Source organism: Helianthus annuus, chromosome 10 (genome assembly GCF_002127325.2).
Source record: "Helianthus annuus cultivar XRQ/B chromosome 10, HanXRQr2.0-SUNRISE, whole genome shotgun sequence".
Taxonomy (NCBI): domain Eukaryota; kingdom Viridiplantae; phylum Streptophyta; class Magnoliopsida; order Asterales; family Asteraceae; genus Helianthus; species Helianthus annuus.
This window is the reverse complement of record NC_035442.2, coordinates 152,615,088-152,640,180: the sequence shown is the minus strand read 5'-3', so window position 1 is coordinate 152,640,180 and position 25,093 is coordinate 152,615,088. Positions and strand designations below refer to the sequence as shown.

Below are 25,093 nucleotides of genomic sequence, written 5' to 3'. Positions count from 1 at the left end.
ACAACTTAATGTCCCTGATTTACCATTTGCAGTTCAGAAACCTCTGTACCACATGTAAGAATATCCGAAACAATACCACTTGTAACAATAACCAACAAATACCACTTGTAGGGTTACCACTTGTAGGAATGAGTCATCTACATGCAACACTTTATCAATCAGGATGCCGATTCCTGCTTCACACTTACCAAACTGGAAGCTCCGGCGTAGTCCTTCTATCTAAAAAAATTTAAACTCATTCAAAAATCTTTCAAGCAAACTTTTCAAACACTAGAATGATGCCGATTCCTGATCCACGATATAAACTTGGGATCTCCGGCATAGTCATAAGACTTTAAGGGAAACAAACTTCCATCCAAGTCTTTTCAGACTTGATGGCTTTCAATTCTTGCGCAGTAGGGTTGTAAGTTGCCTTTTTATTTGCATAAAAGTCTTTAACCCCCTTTGCTTTCTCATTCAACATTTTTCCAAAAAATTTCTTAACACTTCCATTGAATGTTTTCTCGACATCAAACTTATTTTTCTCTGTATAAAATTGATTCGAGATATCAACCTTTCCAACCTTTTGTTTAACTTCTTCAAACTTCAGTGATGGAAACTCATCATCATTCACTGAAATTTTCACCTCAACCTGTGGCTCTTCTGGCTTTGTGGAACCAGATTCATCGCCGACATTCACATCAACTTTCTTAACAACCCACACTTGGTTGTCATTCTCTTTCTTTTTATAAAAATTCTTTTTCGAACACTCACCAACCTCATAAGTTGAATTTTCAAAAAATTTAAGTCTATTGGTTGGTGTTTCAACATCAACAACTTTTTCTTTCAATTTCTGAGAAACTCCCTGTTTTGTTTTGGCATTGTTCTGGCAATTCCAAGCAATGTGACCAGCTTCATTGCACTTGTAACAGATACGAGTCTCTCTTTGATAAAACACTTCAGTTTCATTCTTCTTCTTTTCAGCAAGAAACTCTTGATTTGACTGTCTCCAGAATGGTTTCTTGTGTTCCTCTTCTGAGCTTCCACCTGACACAAATTCTGTTTTTGTTTTAGAATTTTTTATATTTTTATGATTTTCTGGTGGAATAAATCCTAAGCCTTTCTTTTTGTAGCTATGATTTTGGTTAGGTTTCTTTTGAAAACCAGAACCAGAATTGTAACCCTTTTTCTTGTTTAAACGTTGTTGAACTCTTGAAGTGTACTTTTTAGACTTTTCAGAAAGATTTAAATCTTTTATTTCAGAAATGTTAATTTCTGTCATTTTGAAAACCTTTTTGATCATGTCAAAACGAACACTTCTTATTGGAAATTCTTTGTCATAGTATAATTTGTCCGAATCATTTAAAGTGTATGCGACTTCAAATGTTTCATCATCCAAATTTGCTTTTGATAACAAAAATTCTTTGCTATAAGACCGTTTATCCGACGACTTTTGACTGTTGACTGACGAATTTGACCCTCCAGACTCAGACTTTGACTCGGACTCCTCATCAGTATCCAACACCTGATCGACCACCTTTTTGATTAACTCAGACTCATGATCAGTGTTAGACGAGGTAAACGTGACGTCAATGTTTTCTGGTAATTCATCAGTTGTGTCGGTTTTTAGCTTTATATGGACAGCTTTTTCAAGTTGCTCCTCGTTTGGTTTTCTAGGAGAATACCCTTCCCAAATCGGAGGCGGACACTTGTTATAGCTAACAGCCGGTTTCTTACCACAATCGTTCTTCTTCTTTGGCTTCTCATCTTGAAAAGCTTCCATACCTGCAACAGTTGGGTAAATACGATCAATGAGATAATCAGAACTAGAATAACTTTGCAGTAAATGTCTAATCCTCTCATTCTCAATCTTCTCTGTCTCCAACTCTTGCTTCCATTTAGCACTCTCTTCGATGTAAAAGTTTATAGCTTTCTGCTTTGTCATCATCACAGCATTCATCATTGTTAGTGCTTGTTCTCTTTCTGAGTTTGTCTTTTGAAGACCAGTTACTGTTTTGTTCAAGACATCATAAGATTCTTTCACATAGTTGAGATTGAACAGCAACTGCTCCTTTTTCTTCTCATACTCAGCAATTATCTCATTCTTTGCTGCACATTTCTTGCAAGCTTCCAAACACTTAGTGCAAGGCTTGATTACCTCAACAATCTTTTCAACTTCGATTGTCTTCACCACTTCAATCACTTTTTCTTCTTCTTTCACCTTCTTAGCTTCAGCTATCTCCTCAGCAACACTTGCAACTTTTTCAGTCTGAACAACAGCTTCAGTATTCCTTTGTTGTTGTTCTTTTGCAACTCTTTTCTCCTTCAGTTTTTCCAAGCGATCTGCAAAGTAGAAATGAAAACTTTCAGGAGAAAGATGAGTTTTAGCAATATTAATGTGTTTTCCTCCTCATCATCACTACTGCTATCATCTGGAGGTGACTGATCAAACTGTGCAGATTTTTCAGAACTAGCATCTGATACATCAGAATTTGACGGTGTTTGATCAAATACTACTTCTTTTTTTGAAGTAACATCATTCTGTACACTCTCATCTGCACTCTGTGAACTTTTATCAAAACTTTCTGAACTTTCATCAGAAACAACAGACTCTCATCCACACTCTTCACTGTCTCTCCAATAAACTTCATCCACGTGGCAAACATGTCTGGTTCTCTGACAATCTTTGCAATGAAAGCTTTGAAATCACCCTTTTCATCAACAAACATATCCCAGCTGAAGCCTTCAGGTAGTCTCTCATCATCTTGATCGACTAAACATGCTTTGCTTTCACTTGATATGTAGTTGTTCCAGTTGAAGTCTACCAGGCAAGCTCTCTTTGAATCCTCAATCTTCCTACCATGAGCCGTCTGTGAATCTTGCTGTTGACCAACCTGTTGATAAATGGCTTTCCGGTAGTAATCATCTTTTCCAAAAGGATTCTGAGCACCACTAGCTTCCTGTTCTTGCATTCCCGTTTGAAATGGCCTTTCTCCCTGCAACGAAAACAAGTAACTTTAGATTTATCAAAACCTAAAGTAGAAACATGAGCATCAAGAAAGTCATTTCTCCCGGTAATTGTCTTGAATTTTTCAGCACGCCTAAGAACACTAGCTAGACACCATTTGATATCCATTAATTCCATCTCTTCGGCGTCTATCCGATCGTAATCCTCCTTTGTGAGCATAGGATTTCCGATCCGACCAGCTACTAGACCTTCATAGGATAACAACACTGAACCAAGTAGAGCCATGTGGTCTTTCGCAGTTTCTTCTGAAAAACTTTGACCTTCTGGAAGATTTAGAGCGATGTTGCACTGAATCATGTAACCATTTCCTATCTTTGTGCCTTGAGACTGAAAGCTTGTATTTGACTCTTTAGGATTAACACTCGGAAATGATGAGAATCTACTGCTACTTGTTTTTGAACCCTGATCAACTTTTTCTGTAGAATCCCCAACACTAAACGCAGTCTGGATTTTCGGACTTCTCTCAGCTTCTGGAACTGGAATACTACCTTTGTAGTACATCTTTACATCCTGTTGACCACTTGGACTGTTCATCCTCGCAATCTTCTGCTGTTCCAGATCCTGACTCTCGATCTTTTCGATAAACTGAGATATCGTTAGCCCATCATAAACACCCGTATCCTTCAGAATCATCAAATACGTTCCCCACTCTTTCTGTGGTAATGCATTCGCTAACTTGTCTACCCACTCTTCACGATCTTTTGTAATTCCCAACATTGACATGGATCGCACTAAGTGGCAGTATCGCTCTATCGGCTTCTTTGTATCCTCTCCCGGTAAGCTACTGAACAGATCAAACTCTTTCTCTAGCAGCGCCTTCTTGCTTTTAATCATATTCTCGCTACCCTCAAATTTGACTTTAAGTGCATCCCAGATTGATTTTGCAGTTTTGTCATGCTGAAGCAATATGAATATGTCTTCTTTGATTGCTTGCTGAAGTAGACTTATCATCATTTTCTCAGCTTTGTACATAACTCGTTCTTGATCTGTGAATTCTGATAACTCTTTGAGAACCTGCAAATCTGTTTGAGGCAACACATATTTCTTCAATATACATTCCCAAGATCTAAGATGGTTTGCCTGAACCCAGTTCTCAAATCTATCTTTCCACCCGTAGTATTCTTCGATACTCATCAGTTTAGGGGGCTTTTGGGTGGTTCCCGTTTCATTTTCCAAACTCATAGCTTGAACAATTGCAGCTGGACCAGACGATGTTGCAAACGCGTTATAGAACTCGGTATCCATGATGACTTAGCATGTTTTTCAAAAACAGTGACAAATAAGCGAAATCAGGTGTCTGAATGTCCTTTTGAGCGAAATTAGGGTTCTAGATGGCCTTATGAGCGAAATTGGGTGATCACAAAAGCGAAATCACTTATATTGTTCACAAGAGCGAAATCCCTATATGCACCTGGAGCGAAATTACTGCTTAATGTGACACTGGAGCGAAACCTGATGTACTCAAAAGCGAAATCTCTCAATTTTGGTGACACAGGAGCGAAATCAGGGTTTTGATTGTTCACAAAAGCGAAATCAGGTGTACAAATGATCGAAACCCCTTCCTAATGTCCGTATGAGCGAAATCTAATCCGAAGGTAATTTGGTCCATTTTTAGTCCGAATTTCAGTGTCAAACTTTCAGGGATTTGTCTATGTCCAATAACACACAGTCTGTGAAATTTTGAGCGAATTTCAACCGGTAAAACTTTCTGAAATAATGAAAGAAGGTGTAGAAGTAAGAAATCTCGATAAATTCCAGCTAATTTCTGCAGAACTCCTCCTCCTGAGCTCTGATACCACTTGTAGGATCGCGATCTGACCCGAACGAGTCGTTGAGAGGAGTTTTACTTCGTTTCAGGTGCGGAATAACAAGAAACGAAGGTAGAAACAGCTTATTCTTCACTTAATCTACTGATTGTATTAATTTGACAACGATTACAGCTCAATCTTTACACCGGCAGCACTTCGGCATGGAATACAAGGCAATGTTCTTTGATTTCGCTCATGTAACCCTATATATGCCAGAGATTTCGCTCCAAGAGACATGTATCCATATGAGCGAAACCTCATATGTTCACATAAGCGAAATCATCTTGTTCACATGGGCAAAACCCCCTGACTAAGACCATATAAGCGAAATCACCTCACTAACACCATACACTCTCCTATTTGTACACCTGATTTCGCTTTTGTGAACAATCAAAACCCTGATTTCGCTCCTGTGTCACCAAAATTGAGAGATTTCGCTTTTGAGTACATCAGGTTTCGCTCCAGTGTCACATTAAGCAGTAATTTCGCTCCAGGTGCATATAGGGATTTCGCTCTTGTGAACAATATAAGTGATTTCGCTTTTGTGATCACCCAATTTCGCTCATAAGGCCATCTAAAACCCTAATTTCGCTCAAAAGGACATTCAGACACCTGATTTCGCTTATTTGTCACTGTTTTTGAAAAACGTGCTAAGTCATCATGGATACCGAGTTCTATAACGCGTTTGCAACATCGTCTGGTCCAGCTGCAATTGTTCAAGCTATGAGTTTGATCAGTCACCTCCAGATGATAGCAGTAGTGATGATGAGGAGGAAAAACACATTAATATTGCTAAAACTCATCTTCCTCCTGAAAGTTTTCATTTCTATTTTGCAGATCGCTTGGAAAAACTGAAGGAGAAAAGAGTTGCAAAGGAACAACAACAAAGGAATACTGAAGCTGTTGTTAAGACTGAAAAAGTTGCAAGTGTTGTTGAGGAGATAGCTGAAGCTAAGAAGGTGAAAGAAGAAGAAAAAGTGATTGAAGTGGTGAAGACAATCGAAGTTGAAAAGATTGTTGAGGTAATCAAGCCTTGCACTAAGTGTTTGGAAGCTTGCAAGAAATGTGCAGCAAAGAATGAGATAATTGCTGAGTATGAGAAGAAAAAGGAGCAGTTGCTGTTCAATCTCAACTATGTGAAAGAATCTTATGATGTCTTAAACAAAACAGTAACTGGTCTTCAAAAGACAAACTCAGAAAGAGAACAAGCACTAACAATGATGAATGCTGTGATGATGACAAAGCAGAAAGCTATAAACTTTTACATCGAAGAGAGTGCTAAATGGAAGCAAGAGTTGGAGACAGAGAAGATTGAGAATGAGAGGATTAGACGTTTACTGCAAAGTTATTCTAGTTCTGATTATCTCATTGATCGTATTTACCCAACTGTTGCAGGTATGGAAGCTTTTCAAGATGAGAAGCCAAAGAAGAAGAAAGATTGTGGTAAGAAACCGACTGTTAGCTATAACAAGTGTCCGCCTCCGATTTGGGAAGGGTATTCTCCTAGAAAACCAAACGAGGAGCAACTTGAAAAAGTTGTCAATATAAAGCTAAAAACCGACACAACTGATGAATTACCAGAAAACATTGACGTCACGTTTACCTCGTCTGACACTGATCATGAGTCTGAGTTAATCAAAAAGGTGGTCGATCAGGTGTTGGATACTGATGAGGAGTCCGAGTCAAAGTCTGGGTCTGGAGGGTCAAATTCGTCAGTCAACAGTCAAAAGTCGTCGGATAAACGGTCTTATAGCAAAGAATTTTTGTTATCAAAAGAAAATTTGGATGATGAAACATTTCAAGTCGCATACACTTTAAATGATTCGGACAAATTATACTATGACAAAGAATTTCCAATAAGAAGTGTTCGTTTTGACATGATCAAAAAGGTTTTCAAAATGACAGAAATTAACATTTCTGAAATAAAAGATTTAAATCTTTCTGAAAAGTCTAAAAAGTACACTTCAAGAGTTCAACAACGTTTAAACAAGAAAAAGGGTTACAATTCTGGTTCTGGTTTTCAAAAGAAACCTAACCAAAATCATAGCTACAAAAAGAAAGGCTTAGGATTTATTCCACCAGAAAATCATAAAAATATAAAAAATTCTAAAACAAAAACAGAATTTGTGTCAGGTGGAAGCTCAGAAGAGGAACAGAAGAAACCATTCTGGAGACAGTCAAATCAAGAGTTTCTTGCTGAAAAGAAGAAGAATGGAACTGAAGTGTTTTATCAAAGAGAGACTCGTATCTGTTACAAGTGCAATGAAGCTGGTCACATTGCTTGGAATTGCCAGAACAATGCCAAAACAAAACAGGGAGTTTCTCAGAAATTGAAAGAAAAAGTTGTTGATGTTGAAACACCAACCAATAGACTTAAATTTTTTGAAAATTCAACTTATGAGGTTGGTGAGTGTTCGAAAAAGAATTTTGTAAAAAGAAAGAGAATGACAACCAAGTGTGGGTTGTTAAGAAAGTTGATGTGAATGTCGGCGATCAATCTGGTTTCACAAAGCCAGAAGAGCCACAGGTTGAGGTGAAAATTTCAGTGAATGATGATGAGTTTCCATCACTGAAGTTTGAAGAAGTTAAACAAAAGGTTGGAAAGGTTGATATCTCGAATCAATTTTATACAGAGAAAAATAAGTTTGATGTCGAGAAAACATTCAATGGAAGTGTTAAGAAAATTTTTGGAAAAATGTTGAATGGGAAAGCAAAGAGGGTTAAAGACTTTTATGCAAATAAAAAGGCAACTTACAACCCTACTACGCAAGAATTGAAAGCCATCAAGTCTGAAAAGACTTGGATGGAAGTTTGTTTCCCTTAAAGTCTTATGACTATGTCGGAGATCCCAAGTTTATATCGTGGATCAGGAATCGGCATCATTCTAGTGTTTGAAAAGTTTGCTTGAAAGATTTTTGAATGAGTTTAAATTTTTTTAGATAGAAGGACTACGCCGGAGCTTCCAGTTTGGTAAGTGTGAAGCAGGAATCGGCATCCTGATTGATAAAGTGTTGCATGTAGATGACTCATTCCTACAAGTGGTAACCCTACAAGTGGTATTTGTTGGTTATTGTTACAAGTGGTATTGTTTCGGATATTCTTACATGTGGTACAGAGGTTTCTGAACTGCAAATGGTAAATCAGGGACATTAAGTTGTACTTGATTTACTACATATGTGATTGATAAACAAGATGATGAACCATATCCCCATACTTAACAAGTGTTAAACTTACAAATGGTAAAAACAAACTCATTTTCTGAACAAATCATTTTGATTAAAACAAACTTAAGTGTTTTGAGATCTAAATGAGAAAATGGTTTGTGATAGGGGGAGTTCTGATTGTTTATGTCTAGTGAATGGCGATTTGATGTGATTCGATGTCAGTTGTCAAGTTTCGTACAGTTTATTTTACATTTTATGTTTCATATGGGTCAAAAGCTTAGAAAGTTTTCAAATTTTCTTAGAAATGTGTTTGCATTTTAGGGGGAGTAGAAAATTTAGAAAATCCAAAAACATTAAAAAATTTAAAAAGACAAAAACATGATAAAAATCAAAAATGAGTTTTGTTGTGAAAATAGGAAATGATAGTACATCAGTAGACTATCACAACATGCTAAAGAATTGTAAAGATAGAATGTGATAAACAATCTCACTGTGGATTTGTCAGTAGGTTTTTACACACTTAGTAAATTGTGACGAGATATAAACTAAATTTCAAACTTGCTTGTTCTGTGGGTTAACAACTTCTTGGATATATAGGTAACCCCTGAAATCTTGTTTGAAAGGTCTCTTATTCTGAGATACTAGGTCTTTATGCTTAGTGATATATGGGGTATTATCCCGGGACTTCTGCTGAATGGAAGTTCTGACCTAGTCCCCGGATAATGCGTTTTGCAAAAGCTTGAAACATAGTTTCGCCCTCAGCATGCTGATGAAACAATAAAATTGATAGTCGTTGCTGTTGTAAATCAAAAGATCCTCTAAAGTGGAAACACCAAAAGTCGAAGCCGTCATCTCTCTGCGTATACGGAAGTATCGACCTGAGCTCTCACGGCCCTCGCATCTAACCCCTAAACAGATATCAGCTGTGGTATACTCACCTGTAAGACTGGATATTGGAATCTGGATACGGGAGTATATTCAAGTAGTAGGACACACGAATAAGTTAGTATCTAAGACATTAATATCATATCTCGGATAAATTGAACTTTGTGTGAAAATTTAAGTGGACCGATATACTGACAATCTAGGTGAATTGTTTAGAACTTAACATGTAATGAAGCTTAACGGTGTTAGTGACATGTCTCATAAACTGATATGATCCTCTTACACGAACTCACAAAAATATTGTTTGTAAATATTTTATTTCTGCATTTTGTTGTTTCTTCAAGTGGTGTTAGTTACTTTCTTTCAGAAAAATCCAAAAAGATTTTGTGTGTGTTTTAGCATAAATTTTTGAAAAATCAAAAAGATTTTCGACAACTGATGTTGGAAAGCTGATTTTCAAAATTCCATGTGCTAAACATGATGACATTGTTGTGAGGGGGAGTATGTCTTGATTGTCAAAATATGTTTATAAATCAACAAGTGGTTCATCTTGTGTGTGTAATCTGAGGGAGATTGATTGTTGGTACATATGCTTATAAGAGGGAGTCTTCTGATTAATTCAGATTGTTGATGCATTTGTTTATCAAATTGTTAAAATTAGAAATTGTACTTCTGTGTTAAGAATGTGCAGGAATAGTCAGGTTTTGATCGTGGAACATGAAGAACCAGACAATGATCCTGAAGCAGATGTTGCTGAAGAACAAAGAAATGCCAGCAAATCAAGAGGGGGAGTCTGAAGATTTTCAAGCAGATATGGCTAAAAAGGAGTATGTTGATGAAGATAGAGAGAGAGAAAAGCCCAGAGACTGATCAAGACTGAAGAAGTGAAGACACAGCATTGTCGTGACTCGATAGTCGACTCGTCAACATCTGAGGGGGAGTCTGTTGGTGCACTACATCTGTCGACTTCGTCTTGTATCGAGTCTTACTTTGAATTGTATAGATTAGGGCGCGTTTTACGAGAAAATAGGAGAGTGTATGGTGTTAGTGAGGTGATTTCCCTTATATGGTCTTAGTCAGGGGGTTTCGCCCATGTGAACAAGATGATTTCGCTTATGTGAACATATGAGGTTTCACTCATATGGACACATGTCTCTTGGAGCGAAATCTCTGGCATATATATAGGGTTACATGAGCGAAATCAAAGAACATTTCCTTGTATTCCATGCCGAAGTGCTGCCGGTGTAAAGATTGAGCTATAATCGTTGTCAAATTAATACAATCAGTAGATTAAGTGAAGAATAAGTTGTTTCTACCTTCGTTTCTTGTTATTCCGCACCTGAAACGAAGTAAAACTCATCTGAACAACTCGTTCGGGTCAGATCGCGATCCTACAGGAGGTAAAGCCGGTGGGGTTTCACCGACTTTATCCTTTAAGAGTATATAGAATATGTTACATAAGTTTCCTTTACTTTGACAATTCATTGAAAACATGGCATCCTAAAAGGGATTTTAAAGCATTCAGAATCAAATCTGTTATTTCATCTCTATAATTACACTAATAAATACCAATTTTTTCTCTCTTTTTTAATTAAATAATATTTTTTATACTTTTATCATTAACTTTTCTTTCTCTCCCACTTACAACCACTTTTAAAAATATAAAAAAACTATAAAGGTGGACTATATCTCCTTCAAATTTACTGATAAATAGTAATTGTTTCTGTTTTTTTCTCTCCCCTTCACTCACAACAATTTACAACCACTCTCACAAATATAAAGGCTACACTCACATACATATAGAGGGTCTATTGTGAATGTTCTAAACGTGGCATAAAATCACCATATGTTTTTTGTATGTTATATTTTATTATCAATTTAAGTCGCATGTATTCATCTTGAGGCTAGAAACTTCAACTGGACCGGGAGAAACACATTTTCATCACACCTTCATTCAGTTAGACTAAAATCCCTTCGATAGTCACCATCCGAGAAGGAAAAAGAAAATTTAATGTTATTTTAGGCAACAATCCCGATCCCCTCTATAAAAGTTTGAATAAACACCTTTATTCCCCCCCCCCCTCCCCCCCCCCCCCCCAAAAAAAAAATCATGGGTCTCTCGTAATATGTACCACGCCACCTTTTGTCCTGTTACCTACCAAGCTTACGTTCACATTTTGTGGCACATTAGGGCAGGGCTGGCAAATCGTGTCTTATCGGGTTTAACAGGTCTCTGACGACGCGAATAACATAAGTATTAAACATGAATACAACTTTTTTAACTACTTTATATCTCATGTCTATAACACAGTTGTATGTTTTATGTACCAAGGAGAAGAAATGATTTATCGTAGCCTCCGAATTCTATTTATTTTTAAAAAAGTAAAAAACCAAGTAGTGTACTTTTTCAGTAAACAGGTTTAATCGTGTCTTATACAAATATCTATTACCAGCTCTACATTAGGGACTGCGGCACATCCCCGTGCGGCAAACCCTCACCCGGCAAGCCCTTGCCGCATTGATCCCGTATACCCTAACTATTCAACTCCTTTTGTGTTCAAACGTAAATATGGAGCTCAATATAGATTTAATGTGTAGCAAAATTAAATAATAATGAAAGTATCAAGTTGTTGGAAATGTATGCATTCTAATGAGGCTCAGGATTTAGTCAATATCAGACAAAAAGTGTAAATTTAAGAACAAAGTTGGTTCGTAAGTTGGTTGTTTTTTTAAGGTAAGCACACTATTTTTTTATCCTTTTGGCTGGCTGCATGGTCAACTCTCTCTCTCTCTATGTATACGTATATATATGCGTTGAAGGAAGATGTAGAGAGAGAGAAGGGAAGGGTCCATGAGAATCGACGGAGACCTGGTCAAATAAATCCCCCGAAAAGCAGCACTATCTATCTCTCTCAATATTTAATGGATGGTTTTCAAAAGATAGAGAGATTCTTTGTTGGCGGATGAAATCTAAATCACCTTCCTTCTTCTCCTTTCCAAAAGTCCTGCAACTTTTTTCTATTGTCAATTGGTAATTTTTTTTATTTATTTATTTCTTCCTTCTTCCTCTGTCATTTTTCTTGTTTTTTTAAGGTATGCACGCCTCCTCCTCCTGTTTGTCTCGATATTTAATGATGTTTATTTTCCCCGAAATCATGTATTCATTGTTTGAAATGTGTGAGTGATCATCGAATATTTTGATTTCAATTTCTATTATGGATTATGATGATAAATTTTGTTTGTTTGTTGATGGGTTTTGCAGCAGCACGCCTATGTAAACGCTCAGGTATGAATTTTCAAGTTTCTTTAGATTATTCTTTTTTTTTTTAATTTATTTTGTAAGATTTTTTTTTAACATGAATTAGCCAAAAGGTGTAGGCATTTGGCAATGACCCTAAATTCGGCACCGTGAATCAAAGTTACAAGCTGCAAACATGAGTGACCAAATGCACGGACCTCTTGACCGCCCTATTCGTTCAAGTATGTTTCTTTTAGCGATTGTAACATGAACGACAAACAACCATAGGAGAAAAGGATATATATGCGCTATGCAGACGCCATGTTTTGTTGTTCTTTTTTTTTCTTGTAACATAACTAACATATCTTTTAATGAATAGGTATGGAAAAACTCGACCTAGAGAACCATGACGATGAAAAGAAGTCTAAACACAACTCTTTTAAGAAGAAGGCGATTAACGCATCTAAAAGGTTCAAAACTTCACTCACTAAAAAGGGAAGGAGGAACAGCAGAGTGATGTCTGTTGTGGTTGAAGATATCCATGATGCCGAGGAATTGAAGGCAGTCGAAGCTTTACGTCAAGCTTTGATCTTGGAAGATTTATTGCCACCAAAGCATGATGATTACCATACCATGTTAAGGTTACCGTTTTTTTTAAACCCTTTTGAATGTTTTTCGTCTTACCATATTCATATAAAATGAATCCGTCAACTTGCGCATGACATTACAGATTTTTGAAGGCCAGAAAATTCGATACTGAGAAAGCCAAGCAAATGTGGGCTGATATGTTGCAGTGGAGGAAGGAGTTTGGCGCAGATACCATCATGGAGGTAGCCAAATTTAAGTTTTATGAGCTTACTTTTAATTTCTAAGTAAATTTCATAATTATTTTTTTTTTCTAGGATTTTGAGTTTAAAGAAAAGGAAAGTGTGATTGAATATTATCCGCATGGACATCACGGGGTTGATAAGGACGGAAGACCTGTTTATATCGAGAGACTTGGTCTAGTTGATGCCACCAAGCTTTTACAAGCCACAACCCTTGATCGTTATGTAAAATACCATGTAATGGAATTCGAAAGGATTTTTAGCGATAAATTTCCTGCATGCTCAATTGCGGCTAAAAGACATATCGATCAGAGTACCACCATTCTTGATGTCCAAGGAGTGGTAAGTGATCTGGGCCCTACAACAACATCTAGTTAAAACTGAGGTGGCGGTTTCGACCATTTATGTACGGATGGGTCGATTTGGGTTATGTTTTATCTTAAACAGATCAAACGCGTAAAATAAGGAGGAAAAAATAGCATTAAAGAAAACAGATCACATGTTTTGATAGTCTTTTAAAGCGTATTTTAGATGCATAAAACCTCATATAAGTTACTTTATTCATCAAAAACTAGATTTTTATTGATACAATGTGGTTTCTGTAATCATACATGACACACAACTTATTTATAAAAAAAATATAAATGAATATGTTTTGGGTCAACCCAAGATGACCTCTTCAAGATAACATAATCTGCGGTCAAAGTTATGAGGTTGGATTCGGTTTTAAATTTATTTCTTTAAGATAATTTAGTCAAATTAAATGATCAGGGACTGAAAAGCATGAACAAAGCTTCTAGGGAACTTATACAAAGTCTCCAGAGTATTGATGGTAACAACTATCCTGAGGTATAATTGTTAATTAATAATCTAGACCTTAAAATTAAAATTTCGCTCTTTTATTTATTTATTTTCACTTTTTCTTATAGACTCTGTGTCGCATGTACATTATCAACGCTGGGTCGGGCTTTAGGATCTTGTGGAACACAGTGAAATCGTTCCTTGACCCGAGGACTACCGCTAAGATTCATGTAAGTTTGATAGTTTGTACTAGATGACCCGTTCAATAAAGATTTGGTCAATGTTGGTTATTCAGAAAGGGTTTGCTATTCAGAAAGGGGGTAGCGGCGCAGCTTGTTGCTCGCTTACCTGCGATATTGATGTAACTCGGCCAGTATTTTATATATAAATAAAAGTATAACTATTGTTTAAAAAAAAAATGTTGGTCATGTTTTACGGTTTTACCTCTAATAGGTCAAACAGGTAAAATTTGAACGGTATCTTAAAAGGAAACAAGTCAACTAAGTTAAAAGTCGTTCAAAACGTATTTTTAAGGCATAAAACCTTCTAAATCATCTTATTTGAAAAGTTATATTTTTATGATTATTATTATTGTTAATCATGACATTGTTGGCTAGGTTTTAGGCAACAAATACCAAAGCAAGCTCCTGGAAGTCATCGATGCCAGGTACTTGTTAAATAATTACCAGGTCATCGATGACGTGTCACTTCAGCTGATACACATTTCCTTGTATATGTATGCAGTGAACTTCCGGAATTCTTGGGTGGTACGTGCACCTGCGCAGATAAAGGCGGTTGCATGCGATCCGATAGAGGTCCATGGCAAGATCCAGATATCATGAAGGTCATTTTTATACTTGCCATTGCTTTGTAAAAAAAAAAAAAAAAAAAAAAAAAAAAAAAAAAAAAAAAAAAAAAAAAACACCTTGTTCTCACTTTGCAACCATGTATTTATGTTTAAATATCCTTAAAGACAATTAGCGTTGCAGATGGTACGTAATGGTGAACATAAATGTCCGGTGCATGCAACCCCAGATGAGGTTGTATCCGGCGAAGAACACATGAAGCCTGCACATCTGCCTCCGGTTCGTGAAGAAGTAAGCTAGTTTTTATATGAAACAAATTGGAATTTGCGTTACGTTTTTTCAGTAAAAAAAAATGATCTAACATGATTTGTAGGATCCTACAAACAAAAACATTCCAAGTGCAAATGAGCCCATTGTTGACAAGGCTGTTGATGCAACTTCTTGTAAACAAAAGCAGAAGCTTTCCCTTTCTAAAGGTACGAATTTATACGTACACGTGTCGTAATACCAAAAAGACATATTATAAACCATTAAAGTTTGCTTTTCATGGGACAGATAGTGATGCTTGCAAGCTTACATCTACTAATAAGATAGCCAACCAGCTGCTAAGATTTGTGATGACATTGATGATGGGACTTGTGACACTAATTCGAATAACACGTAACATGCCCAAAAAGCTTACAGATGCCACTTTATACTCTACCGGATTTATAGAGGATTATGTGGTTAATAAAAAGAAGAAACGGTTGCAAGCATCCACTATCTCCGCTGCTGAGTACTTAACGTTGATGAACCGTTTAGCCGAATTGGAGGAAAAGATCATTGTTTTGGATAATAAAGCGGCTGAGATCCCACCCGAGAAAGACGAGCTCCTTAATAATGCATTGAAACGTGTTGATGCATTGGAAACAGAACTTGCTGCTGTCAAGAAGGTACCTTTAACTTTCTTGTTTTTGTCTGATTTTTTTACGGCGAAATAATTTCTTTTGTTTGATTAATACATAGTGTAAACCAAAAAAAAGCAATTTAAAGTTATTGTTGTGATCATGCAGGCTCTTGATGAATCTCTTATCCAAGAAAAAGAGCTGGTGGCGTACCTGGAGAAGCAGAAGAAAAGGAGGAAGAAGAGGAAGAAGAGGTTCTATATTTTTTGAGTTGTATATATGTGTGTGTGTGTGTGTATATATATAGACACACACACACCAAGTATCATAACATGTGACAAAAAAAAAGTTGTTTTGTGACTGTAATACTACTCATTCGCCTGCTGTAGCAACTCCTTCTGCATCTGTGCTTGTCCAATTAATAAAATATGGCCTTTAACCTTTATCTTCAGTTGTTCTTTATGTTTGATTGTTCTTGAAAAAATGCAAAGGTGTCCTTGTATTATTGTAAGTTTTCCTTTTAATTTATAGTTTGTGCAGCAGTAATTAACTTAGGATTTTGGTTTACAGATTTCCTTAATTTATTGTAGAAATTTGGTTATTCATTCATAATTTTACTAAGTTACATGTAAAGTAAACTGTTAATGTCTTTATTATGGCCCGTTGAGGTCGTACCAACCGATATTGTTTGTTTTACCGATCAAGAATTCACGACTCTGGATTTTTTTTTTCTTTTTATAAAGAAAAACTAGACTCGAAATTTCTCCCACCATGTTTAAGTGTTTAACTAGGGACTCATTGTGTTTAACTAGACTTGAAATTCACGAGGGCTCCATGCATAGTGGGCACGGTCTATTGCCCCGAGCAGGATGGGTTTACACGATTCTTTTCCATTCAAAAAAAATATCTTTGCATTATAAAATACTTATAACATTGGTTCACAAATGTTGCTAATTCTTATTGGTAATATATAACTCAAAATACGGGAGTTCATCATATAATGTTGCTAATTCTTATTCATTAGGAACCACTTTATGTTGGGCTTAGATGATAAGGTTATATTCGACATAGATAAGCAAATCCAAATATGTTACTATATGCGTAAGTAATGTCTGGGGTTAAATAAACATAGAATGTCACTTTTGAACAGCATTTGTATACAGTAATTTTAGGGAAAAAACGTGAGGAAAAAAGTGGCATACACATCCACACTTCAACCTTCTTCACCAGCATGATGATTTCTTCTTCTACAAACACACATAGCAATAAACTCTTATCAATAAATAAATAAATAAATAAATAAACCTTCTCTATTGTATGTATGTACGTATGTATGTATGCATGTCTATGTAGGGTTAGGCTCAAGAGAAAACCACAAAAAACTTAAAAACCGAGAAACTCCTATGACCAATCAAATTTTTAGATTTTTTTCATTTCTTTGAATTAAAAGGTTAGCATTGTAAAAAAATAAAAAAATATATATATGCAACTCGCGAAGGTATGTATGTAGCTCATACGAGATATATATATATGTAGCTGCCAAGCTACATATACGTATTTCGGGAACTACATAACATAGGAAAAGAATAAAAAAATGATGAAAAAGAATTCTTGGTTGATAGTGGTTTTCTCACGGTTTTCAAGTATCTTTTATGTTTTCATATAACCCCCCCTCTATGCATGTATATATGTATGTATGTATCTATTGAAGTCTGTTGTATATTCACCCTGAATTTTTTCTCCTCTTGACTGTCGATGTAAGCTAGCAATTCCTCTTGCCTCATCAAAGCTTCATGCAGGGCCTGCACAAGATGTAGCACGATTTCGTTCAGATTGGTAAATAAAAATATTTTGGAGGTGGCAATATCCACTCATTTATTTCAAGACGGCTCATTTGTAATGAGTCAAACGGGTAGAATAGAACTAGTTAGAAGCAAGTCAAATGGGTCAAACATCACCCAAAGTGATTTCCAGTGCGTAAAACCTTCTTCTGTTGTGTCTAGAGCTTGGTTTTAAAATGCGCGCATAATGCGTGATGCGCCCGTTGCGCTAGTAAGAGCGCATCGCAACACCTGATGCGTTGCGTTTACATGATGCGGTGATATTGCGACAATTGCGCGTAATGCGCCCTTCGCAAAATGCGCCATGATGCACGCATCATTGTTTGTTACGTTTTTTTTCCCAGATTTTATGAAATGGGTTGGGTTTTTTCAATAATTAATATTTTAGCATGCTTGATTTGAACCATTATGGTTCCTAAACACTTTTTATGGTTCTAGAAACATTTTAGGAAGCTTGATTTGAACCAAAAAGCACAATTCTTATCTTATTATGTCGATTGTTTTAGTATAAAATAATTTTTTAGTATATTTTTATAAAGAGCGCATCGCATACGTGATGCGTTCGCATCACGCATTACGCATCACGCATCAGATTTTTGGACCAAACGCATCGGAGCGCATCACGCAATTTAAAACCAAGGTCTAGAGGAAGGTCTTCGCATTGTGTCTACCTGAGGCGTAGTAGCCTCGCCTAGGCGTGCGTATTTCTTTTACAACTGGTTTCCTCACATTATCATATCTCAATCGGTTATCTAGGTCGTAAGGTAGATCTAAGACGTCCTGTATCAGGATTACCATCGAGACAGATCCTGTGGTAGTGGATGGTAATGATAGCATTGGTTTTCGTGTTTGGGTCTGGTGCAAACACACAATAAACAGATGGTCTTGAACATAAAATAATTGGATTCGATTTTCGTATTTGCATCTGGAATTTCATATCTGTATTTCACTTCCTATTTGGGATTCAGATAACAATTTATCTGATTTGCAACTTCGATTAAACCTGGTATGTCCAATTGAAGAATTAGGTGATGTTTTAAGAACCCTATCAAGAAACATAGACAAGATTACCCTCATGATGTTCCACTAAGAAGCAACCTTCAACATCTATGTATCACTAATTTATGATCATTGCACTTGTACTATCATGGAGACTGGAGAGAAGGCTTGTTTGTGTGTTATACAGGAACTAGTAATTTTACCCCGCGCATTGCGCCGGGAGTCGGGTTGGTTAGCAAGAAAGGAAACACTAAAGGCGACATACTAATAGGAATAAAAGTAGAGGGACTAAACATGTATATTACCAAAGTTATAATAGAGGGATAGGGGACTAAACATGTATATAAGCAAAGTTAACTAAATAAGAATTTTTTTTTATTAAAGTAGAGAAACTAAACATGTATATTAGGAAAATTAAAGTAGAAGGACTAAACATGTATATTAGCAAAGTTAAGGGTGTAAACGGAAAAACACACCCCGCGTGTTGCGGCAGTATCAGTAATGGTACTGGCACGCGGTGTGGTTGCCAAGGAACGGGAAAAAGTAACTTTACTGAATTTTAGGGATTGTATGATATCTTTAGTATTTTACCTTGCGTGTTGCGGCAGTATCAGTACGTCAAGGAACGGGGAAAAGTAACCTTATTGAAGTTTATGGACTGTATAAAACTTTAGTAAATTGAGCCGGGGGTCTCATTGGAAGCAGCCTCTCTATTCCTACAGGGGTAGAGGTAAGGCTGTCTACATCTCACTCTTCTCAGGGCTCAGACCCTACCTTAGGTTTGCTATTGGTGGGATATACTGAGCATGATGATGATGATAAAACTTTATTAAAGTGCAAGGTGTGTAAACGAAAACAAAAACTTAAAGAAAAAATAGGTAAAAAGGAAGGGGGGGGGGGCATGCCGGCGCGTCATTGGCTAGGATGAATAGTGAGAGGGAAGGAGTTGCCTTTTAATATATATAGTATATTGAAAAATATAATAAAATTAATTTGAACGGTAAATGGTCATTTCAAAGTACTCAACCAATAGTATGTTAACTCTAACAGACAGGACCAAAGCTATAAGCAAACAGTGAAAGTAAGATTCAAACCGTAAATAGTTCCAATAGGGGACAAAACCCGTAACTTTGACAAAACCATAAGAACGACGCATGCATTTTACTCATAATTTCCCTGTCGACTAGTGACTACACAGAGTGATAGATATGGAGCTGAGTTTAAGTTTTAACAATCTGGTTTTTTCTAATGATTTTGACTATCTAACAGTCAGTTCGTTAAGCATGAAACCCGGTTATTAACTTATTATTAAAAAATATGTATATAACTTAATTAAAAGTTTACCTTTTTGGTAGCAATAAGCTCTGCTTCTAAAGCATCAACACGGCAAACAGCAGCATTTAACAATTCCTCTTTTTCATAAGGCATCTCTGACGGCTTTGCATTGAGTGTATCAACTTTCTCTTCAAGGTCACCTAATCTTTTCAAAAGAGAATTGAAAATTTCTGACTCTTTAAGCAAAGGAGTCGGTGATGGAGGTCGGAATTCCTCCTTATTTGATGCATCAAAACTGAATTCCTCCGAGTTTTGGGCAACCTCGGGTGCTGAGTCAGCAAGCGTCTTTTTAGTTACACGACTCATGGCTGTATTTAGCATGGTGAAAATACTCATGAAGAAAGCCACAAGCATCACCCATATATGAGAATGGAGTTTTTCCGGTGTCTTTCGATCTTCAAGTTCAACAAGTGTCCCTGTACATACGCTCGCATTATATTGATGACGAAAAAAATACGAATATGTGATACAAATTGCTATATATAAATACTCATATGTTCATGTCCTACATTCTAAGACAACAACAAATGCCTTAAAAGATCAAACATTGAACAAATGAATAAGTGATAGACAAAGAGAGGACGATCGATGCACACTTCAACTGTCCATTGACAAGGTATGGTGAAAACGAACGAGTCGAACTTAGAATTTCAAGTCAAATAGTCAATAACGGGCATACACATCCATGGGCGTTCAAGTTATGTCAAATTCAAGGATAAGTAATGTGTGTTCAAACTAAGATTTTTATATAACATAAATGGTAATTAACCAATTTCATTACAAATTTTATAAGTATTACAACATTTATAATTGTTTGGTCTCTAATGAAGATGTAGATGGAATCTTCCATAAGTGAAAATTAACTAATATGATCCTTCATTGGTTGAAAACACCTTGAACGAATCGAGAAAACATATTCCAAAATTGAAATGCATCAAACATGCTTTCTTCATTGAGAAGCAACCTTCTAAATCATTTCCGAATTCAAATATTGTTTGGTAGATTGTTTCCAACGTGTTATAAATTAGTTTTCTAAAGTGGAAATAGTGTCTCGAGTGGTGTTTTGTACAAAATGCAACTATTTTATTTGAAAACCGAAAGTGATGTCCAAAAGCAGCACGATGCGACCACAGTTGGACCGTGGTGCTTTTGTGGTTCCCGTGAAACTTTTTCCAATATAGCCTCATTTCTTAGAACCTACAAGTCATTCAAACTAACATCTTGTTGACAAACAAAGTCACCCAAAGTGTATTATAATAACAGCTAATATCATATTCAACATATTAGATTTTTATTAAACTATCTTACGTTTTGTTATCATATTATTACAAACTAATTATTTTTAAACTTTCACAGAGATCCAACCAAAGTGGGTCAGCCCAACCCGCCCATTTTGCCACCGCTACTGACCTTTGGGATCATAAGGCTTTGAAAGTGAAGGTTGCTTCTTCCATCCAGAATCAACAGCTTTATCAACCATGGGAACATATTCGTCATATCCAGAAAATTGACCGGCATAGGATGTAGCCCCAATTGTCTTGGCCTATATACAACACATAAATAACTTAAATAACTGCTACAACAATAACATTAACAAAATTAAGATTTCACACATTAAGCTTAAGAGTAATAACATAAGAATGAAAAGGGTGTACACTCACTTCTTCACGAACAGGAGTCAACCTAAGATGTGTATAACTCCTCATTGCTTTCGGAGATGCAATATCATCAGCTTCAGAGCCTGACTCGGCAGATGTATCACTGCTTCTCAGCTGCTCAAAATATTCATAAAATATAAATAGTAAGTTTTCCAGCAGTTGATCGGACAAGAAGTAAAAGTTGAACAAAACTAAATAAAAGAGTAAAATGCCATTTTCTTCCCTGAGGTTTGGCTAGTTTTGCGACTTTCGTCCAAAAGTTTGTTTTTCCGCATCTTGCCATTTTCATCCGGCTCGTTAACTCCATCCATTTTTCTCCGTTAAGTCGGGTATTTTTGTCTTTTTTGTTAACTTAAAGGGCAGCTCAGTCTTTCTCACTTTATGTACAAGTATTCAAAACTCTTTTAAGTTAACAAAAAAGACGGAAATACCCCTGACTTAACGGAGAAAAATGGAGTTAACAAGCTGGATGAAATGGCAAGATTTCAAACATTTTGGATCCAGATGCGGAAAAACAACCTTTGGACGAAAGTCGCAAAACTGGCCAAATTCAAAATCGAAAATGGCATTTTACTACCAAACAAAATTACGATAGTTTTGTCTTCCTACCCCAGGAAGCTGAGGCTTTGCATATGCAACAATCTTCCCCTCACTATTTAGAACTTTAACCACCTGTCTCGCACGTCTTGCTTCACTATTGAGAGCCAACTGCAGTACAGTGCCCCAAAACAGTTGATTTTGTTAAACAGATAGACAAAACTAATCATTAGATAATGTTAAAAGGGCTTTTAGGTCAATAATGTTAATAACCTTTAAGATTTCAGGGTTATTCCACGGTCCTTTATCGGATAGAAGACAACCCCCTTTATCCGCACATGTACAGGTGCCACCTAAGAATTCCGGCAATTCACTGCACAAGATGTGGTTAGTATTTCGACAATACCTTTTTCTTACGAAGTTTTTATAAAAATACATACATAAACACCATGAAGGAATGCTTATCATTACCTGGCATCGATCGTCTCAAGCAGTTTATTCTTGTTACTCAGAACCTGAGAGATCAAAATAAAAGAAAAATGTATCACACAACAAAGTAATACAGTAAACTTTTGGTTCTTATTTAAAACAACATGGAAAAATACACCATGCGTACATGAATCTTTGCGACCGTTTTGGGATCTAGAAATGACTTCACGGTGCTCCAGAGCAGTCTAAAACCAGGACCCGCATTGATTATATACATTTGATGGAGTGTCTGAACAAATAAAGAGTTAGTTATAGATATAAACAGAACATGATAAACTTCCATTTGCAAACCAATTAATCTTACTTCTGGATAATTGTCTCCATCAATTTTCTGTAGCCGCGTTACGAGTTCACGAGCACTCTTACCGAAGTTCTTCAGCCCCTGAAATATTCAAAATGGAAATAAGATGTAAATATTGATCATTGATAACATATATTGTTATAACTCATAGCATAAGGGGGAACATATTACATACCACACCCTGAACATCCAAAATGGTTGTGCTAGAGTCTATGTGCCTCTTTGCAGCAATTGAACACGCAGGAAACTTGAAAGCGAAGCTTTTTTCAAACTCCCGAACATGATATTTTATGTACCGATCCATGGTTGTAACTTGCATGAGTTTATTAGGATCAACTTTTCCTAATCTTTCAATGTAAACAGGTCTACCTTCTTTATCCACTCCATGATTACCATGAGGATAATACTTCAATACTTCATTCAACTCGGGAAAATCAAAGTCCTGATTATATTAGATCCAGCAAAAGAAATATTAATTTTCATGCTAGATCACAAACACATTAGAAGTTTAAAAACGCATACAAAGTTGTATATAATTAAATCACCTCGATAATCGTGTCAGCGCCAAATTCCTTTCTCCACTGAATCATATCAGCCCACATTATCTTTGCCTTTTCGATGTCAAATTTCCGAGCTTTGAGAAACCTCAACATCATATGATAATCATCAAGTTTTTCGGGTAGCAATTCCTCCAGAATGAGTGCTTGTCTGAACGCATCAACAGCGCGTAACTCCTCTGCGTCTCTAATATCCTCAATCGAAACCGCGCTGACTCGCCCGTCACTTTTTCTTCTGCTCTTTTTCTTGAGAGAGTGTTTGAATTTAGTCGATGCGTTTAGCGCTTTCTTTTTCAGTGAACCAATTCTTGTTCTCCTTTCATCTTCCGAATTTTCAAAATCAGATTTTCTTTCTCTTCTCTCTGATCTTTCTCTTCTCACTGGCCTCTCATCATTGCCCGATGACCCCTCGAAGCCTATGAATAACAAATACATGATATCACTTATGTTTTCAACAACTCATAAATATACGTTCACGTGTATACAATCAGAATAATAACGACGCGACTACCTATTACATCGATAACATACTCACAAACAAAAACAACAAACGGTGTATATTCTAAAAAAGGAACAGGATCTAAAATAATAATCAAGAAACAAAAACCCTAGTTCTAAACATTAATGAACCACTACTTTTAACAATCAATAACACATCATGACATCAAAATTCAACAACACAATATAACAATAATCAAAACATACAAACACATAACTATACAGCAATTCTATTAACATGATATTAATGAACCACTACTTTAAACAATTAATTAATAACGAATCATAACATCAAAATTCAACAACATAACATAAAAATACACATAATTATACAGTAATTCAGATTATATAAGAAAAAACTGTAACCTAACTATAACAAAACCCTAAAATTGCAATATTAACATATCATAACATCAAAATTCAACAACATAACACAACAATACACATAATTATACAGTAATTCAGATCATATAACAAAAACTGTAACCTGACTATAACAAAACCCTAAAATTGCAATATTATTAACAAGAGATCAAATAACAAAATTAAACACTTACAAGGCCTTGCAAATCGATCGAGCGGTCCAGACATCGAATCTCAGCTATCAACAAAACCACTAAAACCTCAGAATTTGAGATCAATTGCGATTTCAGGCCACAAAAACTGCATAAGAATTCACAACTGCAAATATATGAGCTGAATTCATGAACAAACAGTCGTAATTGATTAGATTATAATATAATGAAAAACATACGTGTAATTTGGCGATAAAGATCGAACAACGGCCTGTGATGATGATCTGAAAGAAAAATAAAATTAAAAATAATAATTTAGGGGAAAAATGAAAATATCGGGAAAAAGTCAAAAACACGATGAGGTGAGGTGAGAGAGAAGAAGGGATGGTGTTTATGGGGTGGGGCCGGGATAGGTGAGTGGGGTAGGATGTGCCACGTGGCAGGTTGAGTGTTCTGGGATGGATGAGTCAGACGAATATTAAGATACTGTTTGGCCGTTTGGGTGGGGTACCGTATTTTTGAGTGGTGATTACGTAAGAGGGCGGTGAGAAGAGATGCTAAAGTCAAAGGTTCAATGTTGACTTTTGTGATTGTGTACGTTGAGTCTTTGTTAGACAAAGTGTGTTGGTTTAAATCTTGGGAAAATGGTGTCTCTTTTTTTTTTGAATGGTAAACTTTATCAACAAAAAAACGAAGACCCAAGCCGGGCCGACAAAACAAATAACAAATTACATATTTACAAACGAAACCCAGTCTTTCTAATCTATCCCTTTGTGTTTCGATCTTTTAGAAAACCATAGAAAACTTAACACCTTGATTTCACTTAAAATACCATCAATTTTGACCGGCTCATTAGAAAACTTTAGCTTATTCCTTGCTCGCCATAGACTCCAACACGTGATCATTATTATACCTTGCACAGCCTCTCTTTTCCTCGTCGACG

General features: G+C 36.2%; 2 protein-coding genes across 3 annotated transcripts; one reads left to right on the top strand and one right to left on the bottom strand.

Moving 5' to 3' along the window:
- The first annotated feature begins 11,653 nt into the window (after positions 1-11,653).
- Positions 11,654-15,863, top strand: LOC110885893 (phosphatidylinositol/phosphatidylcholine transfer protein SFH12). The gene is made up of 14 exons (XM_022133613.2): positions 11,654-11,895; positions 12,127-12,150; positions 12,237-12,344; positions 12,482-12,743; positions 12,833-12,932; positions 13,005-13,271; positions 13,701-13,778; positions 13,859-13,960; positions 14,348-14,397; positions 14,475-14,574; positions 14,720-14,827; positions 14,910-15,012; positions 15,092-15,468; positions 15,589-15,863. Exons 3-14 carry the CDS (start codon positions 12,299-12,301, stop codon positions 15,688-15,690), a joined length of 1,695 nt encoding a protein of 564 aa, XP_021989305.1. The 5' UTR covers positions 11,654-11,895; positions 12,127-12,150; positions 12,237-12,298; the 3' UTR covers positions 15,691-15,863.
- Positions 15,864-16,471: 608 nt separating this feature from the next.
- Positions 16,472-24,544, bottom strand: LOC110885892 (phosphatidylinositol/phosphatidylcholine transfer protein SFH8). 2 transcript variants are annotated; one of them, XM_022133609.2, is made up of 14 exons: positions 24,390-24,544; positions 24,193-24,298; positions 23,126-23,553; positions 22,756-23,022; positions 22,584-22,661; positions 22,407-22,508; positions 22,262-22,305; positions 22,064-22,163; positions 21,863-21,961; positions 21,257-21,367; positions 21,006-21,138; positions 19,605-20,011; positions 17,148-17,222; positions 16,472-16,667 (listed from the first exon to the last, which is right to left on the bottom strand). In XM_022133609.2, the coding sequence occupies exons 2-14, from the start codon at positions 24,224-24,226 to the stop codon at positions 16,644-16,646; spliced, it is 1,902 nt and encodes a 633-aa protein (XP_021989301.1). In that variant the 5' UTR covers positions 24,227-24,298; positions 24,390-24,544; the 3' UTR covers positions 16,472-16,643. The 2 variants fall into 2 exon arrangements, with proteins under 2 accessions (XP_021989301.1, XP_021989302.1); XM_022133610.2 differs by having other exon boundaries at positions 16,491-16,667; positions 24,193-24,316; positions 24,390-24,528.
- Between the last annotated feature and the right edge of the window lie 549 nt (positions 24,545-25,093).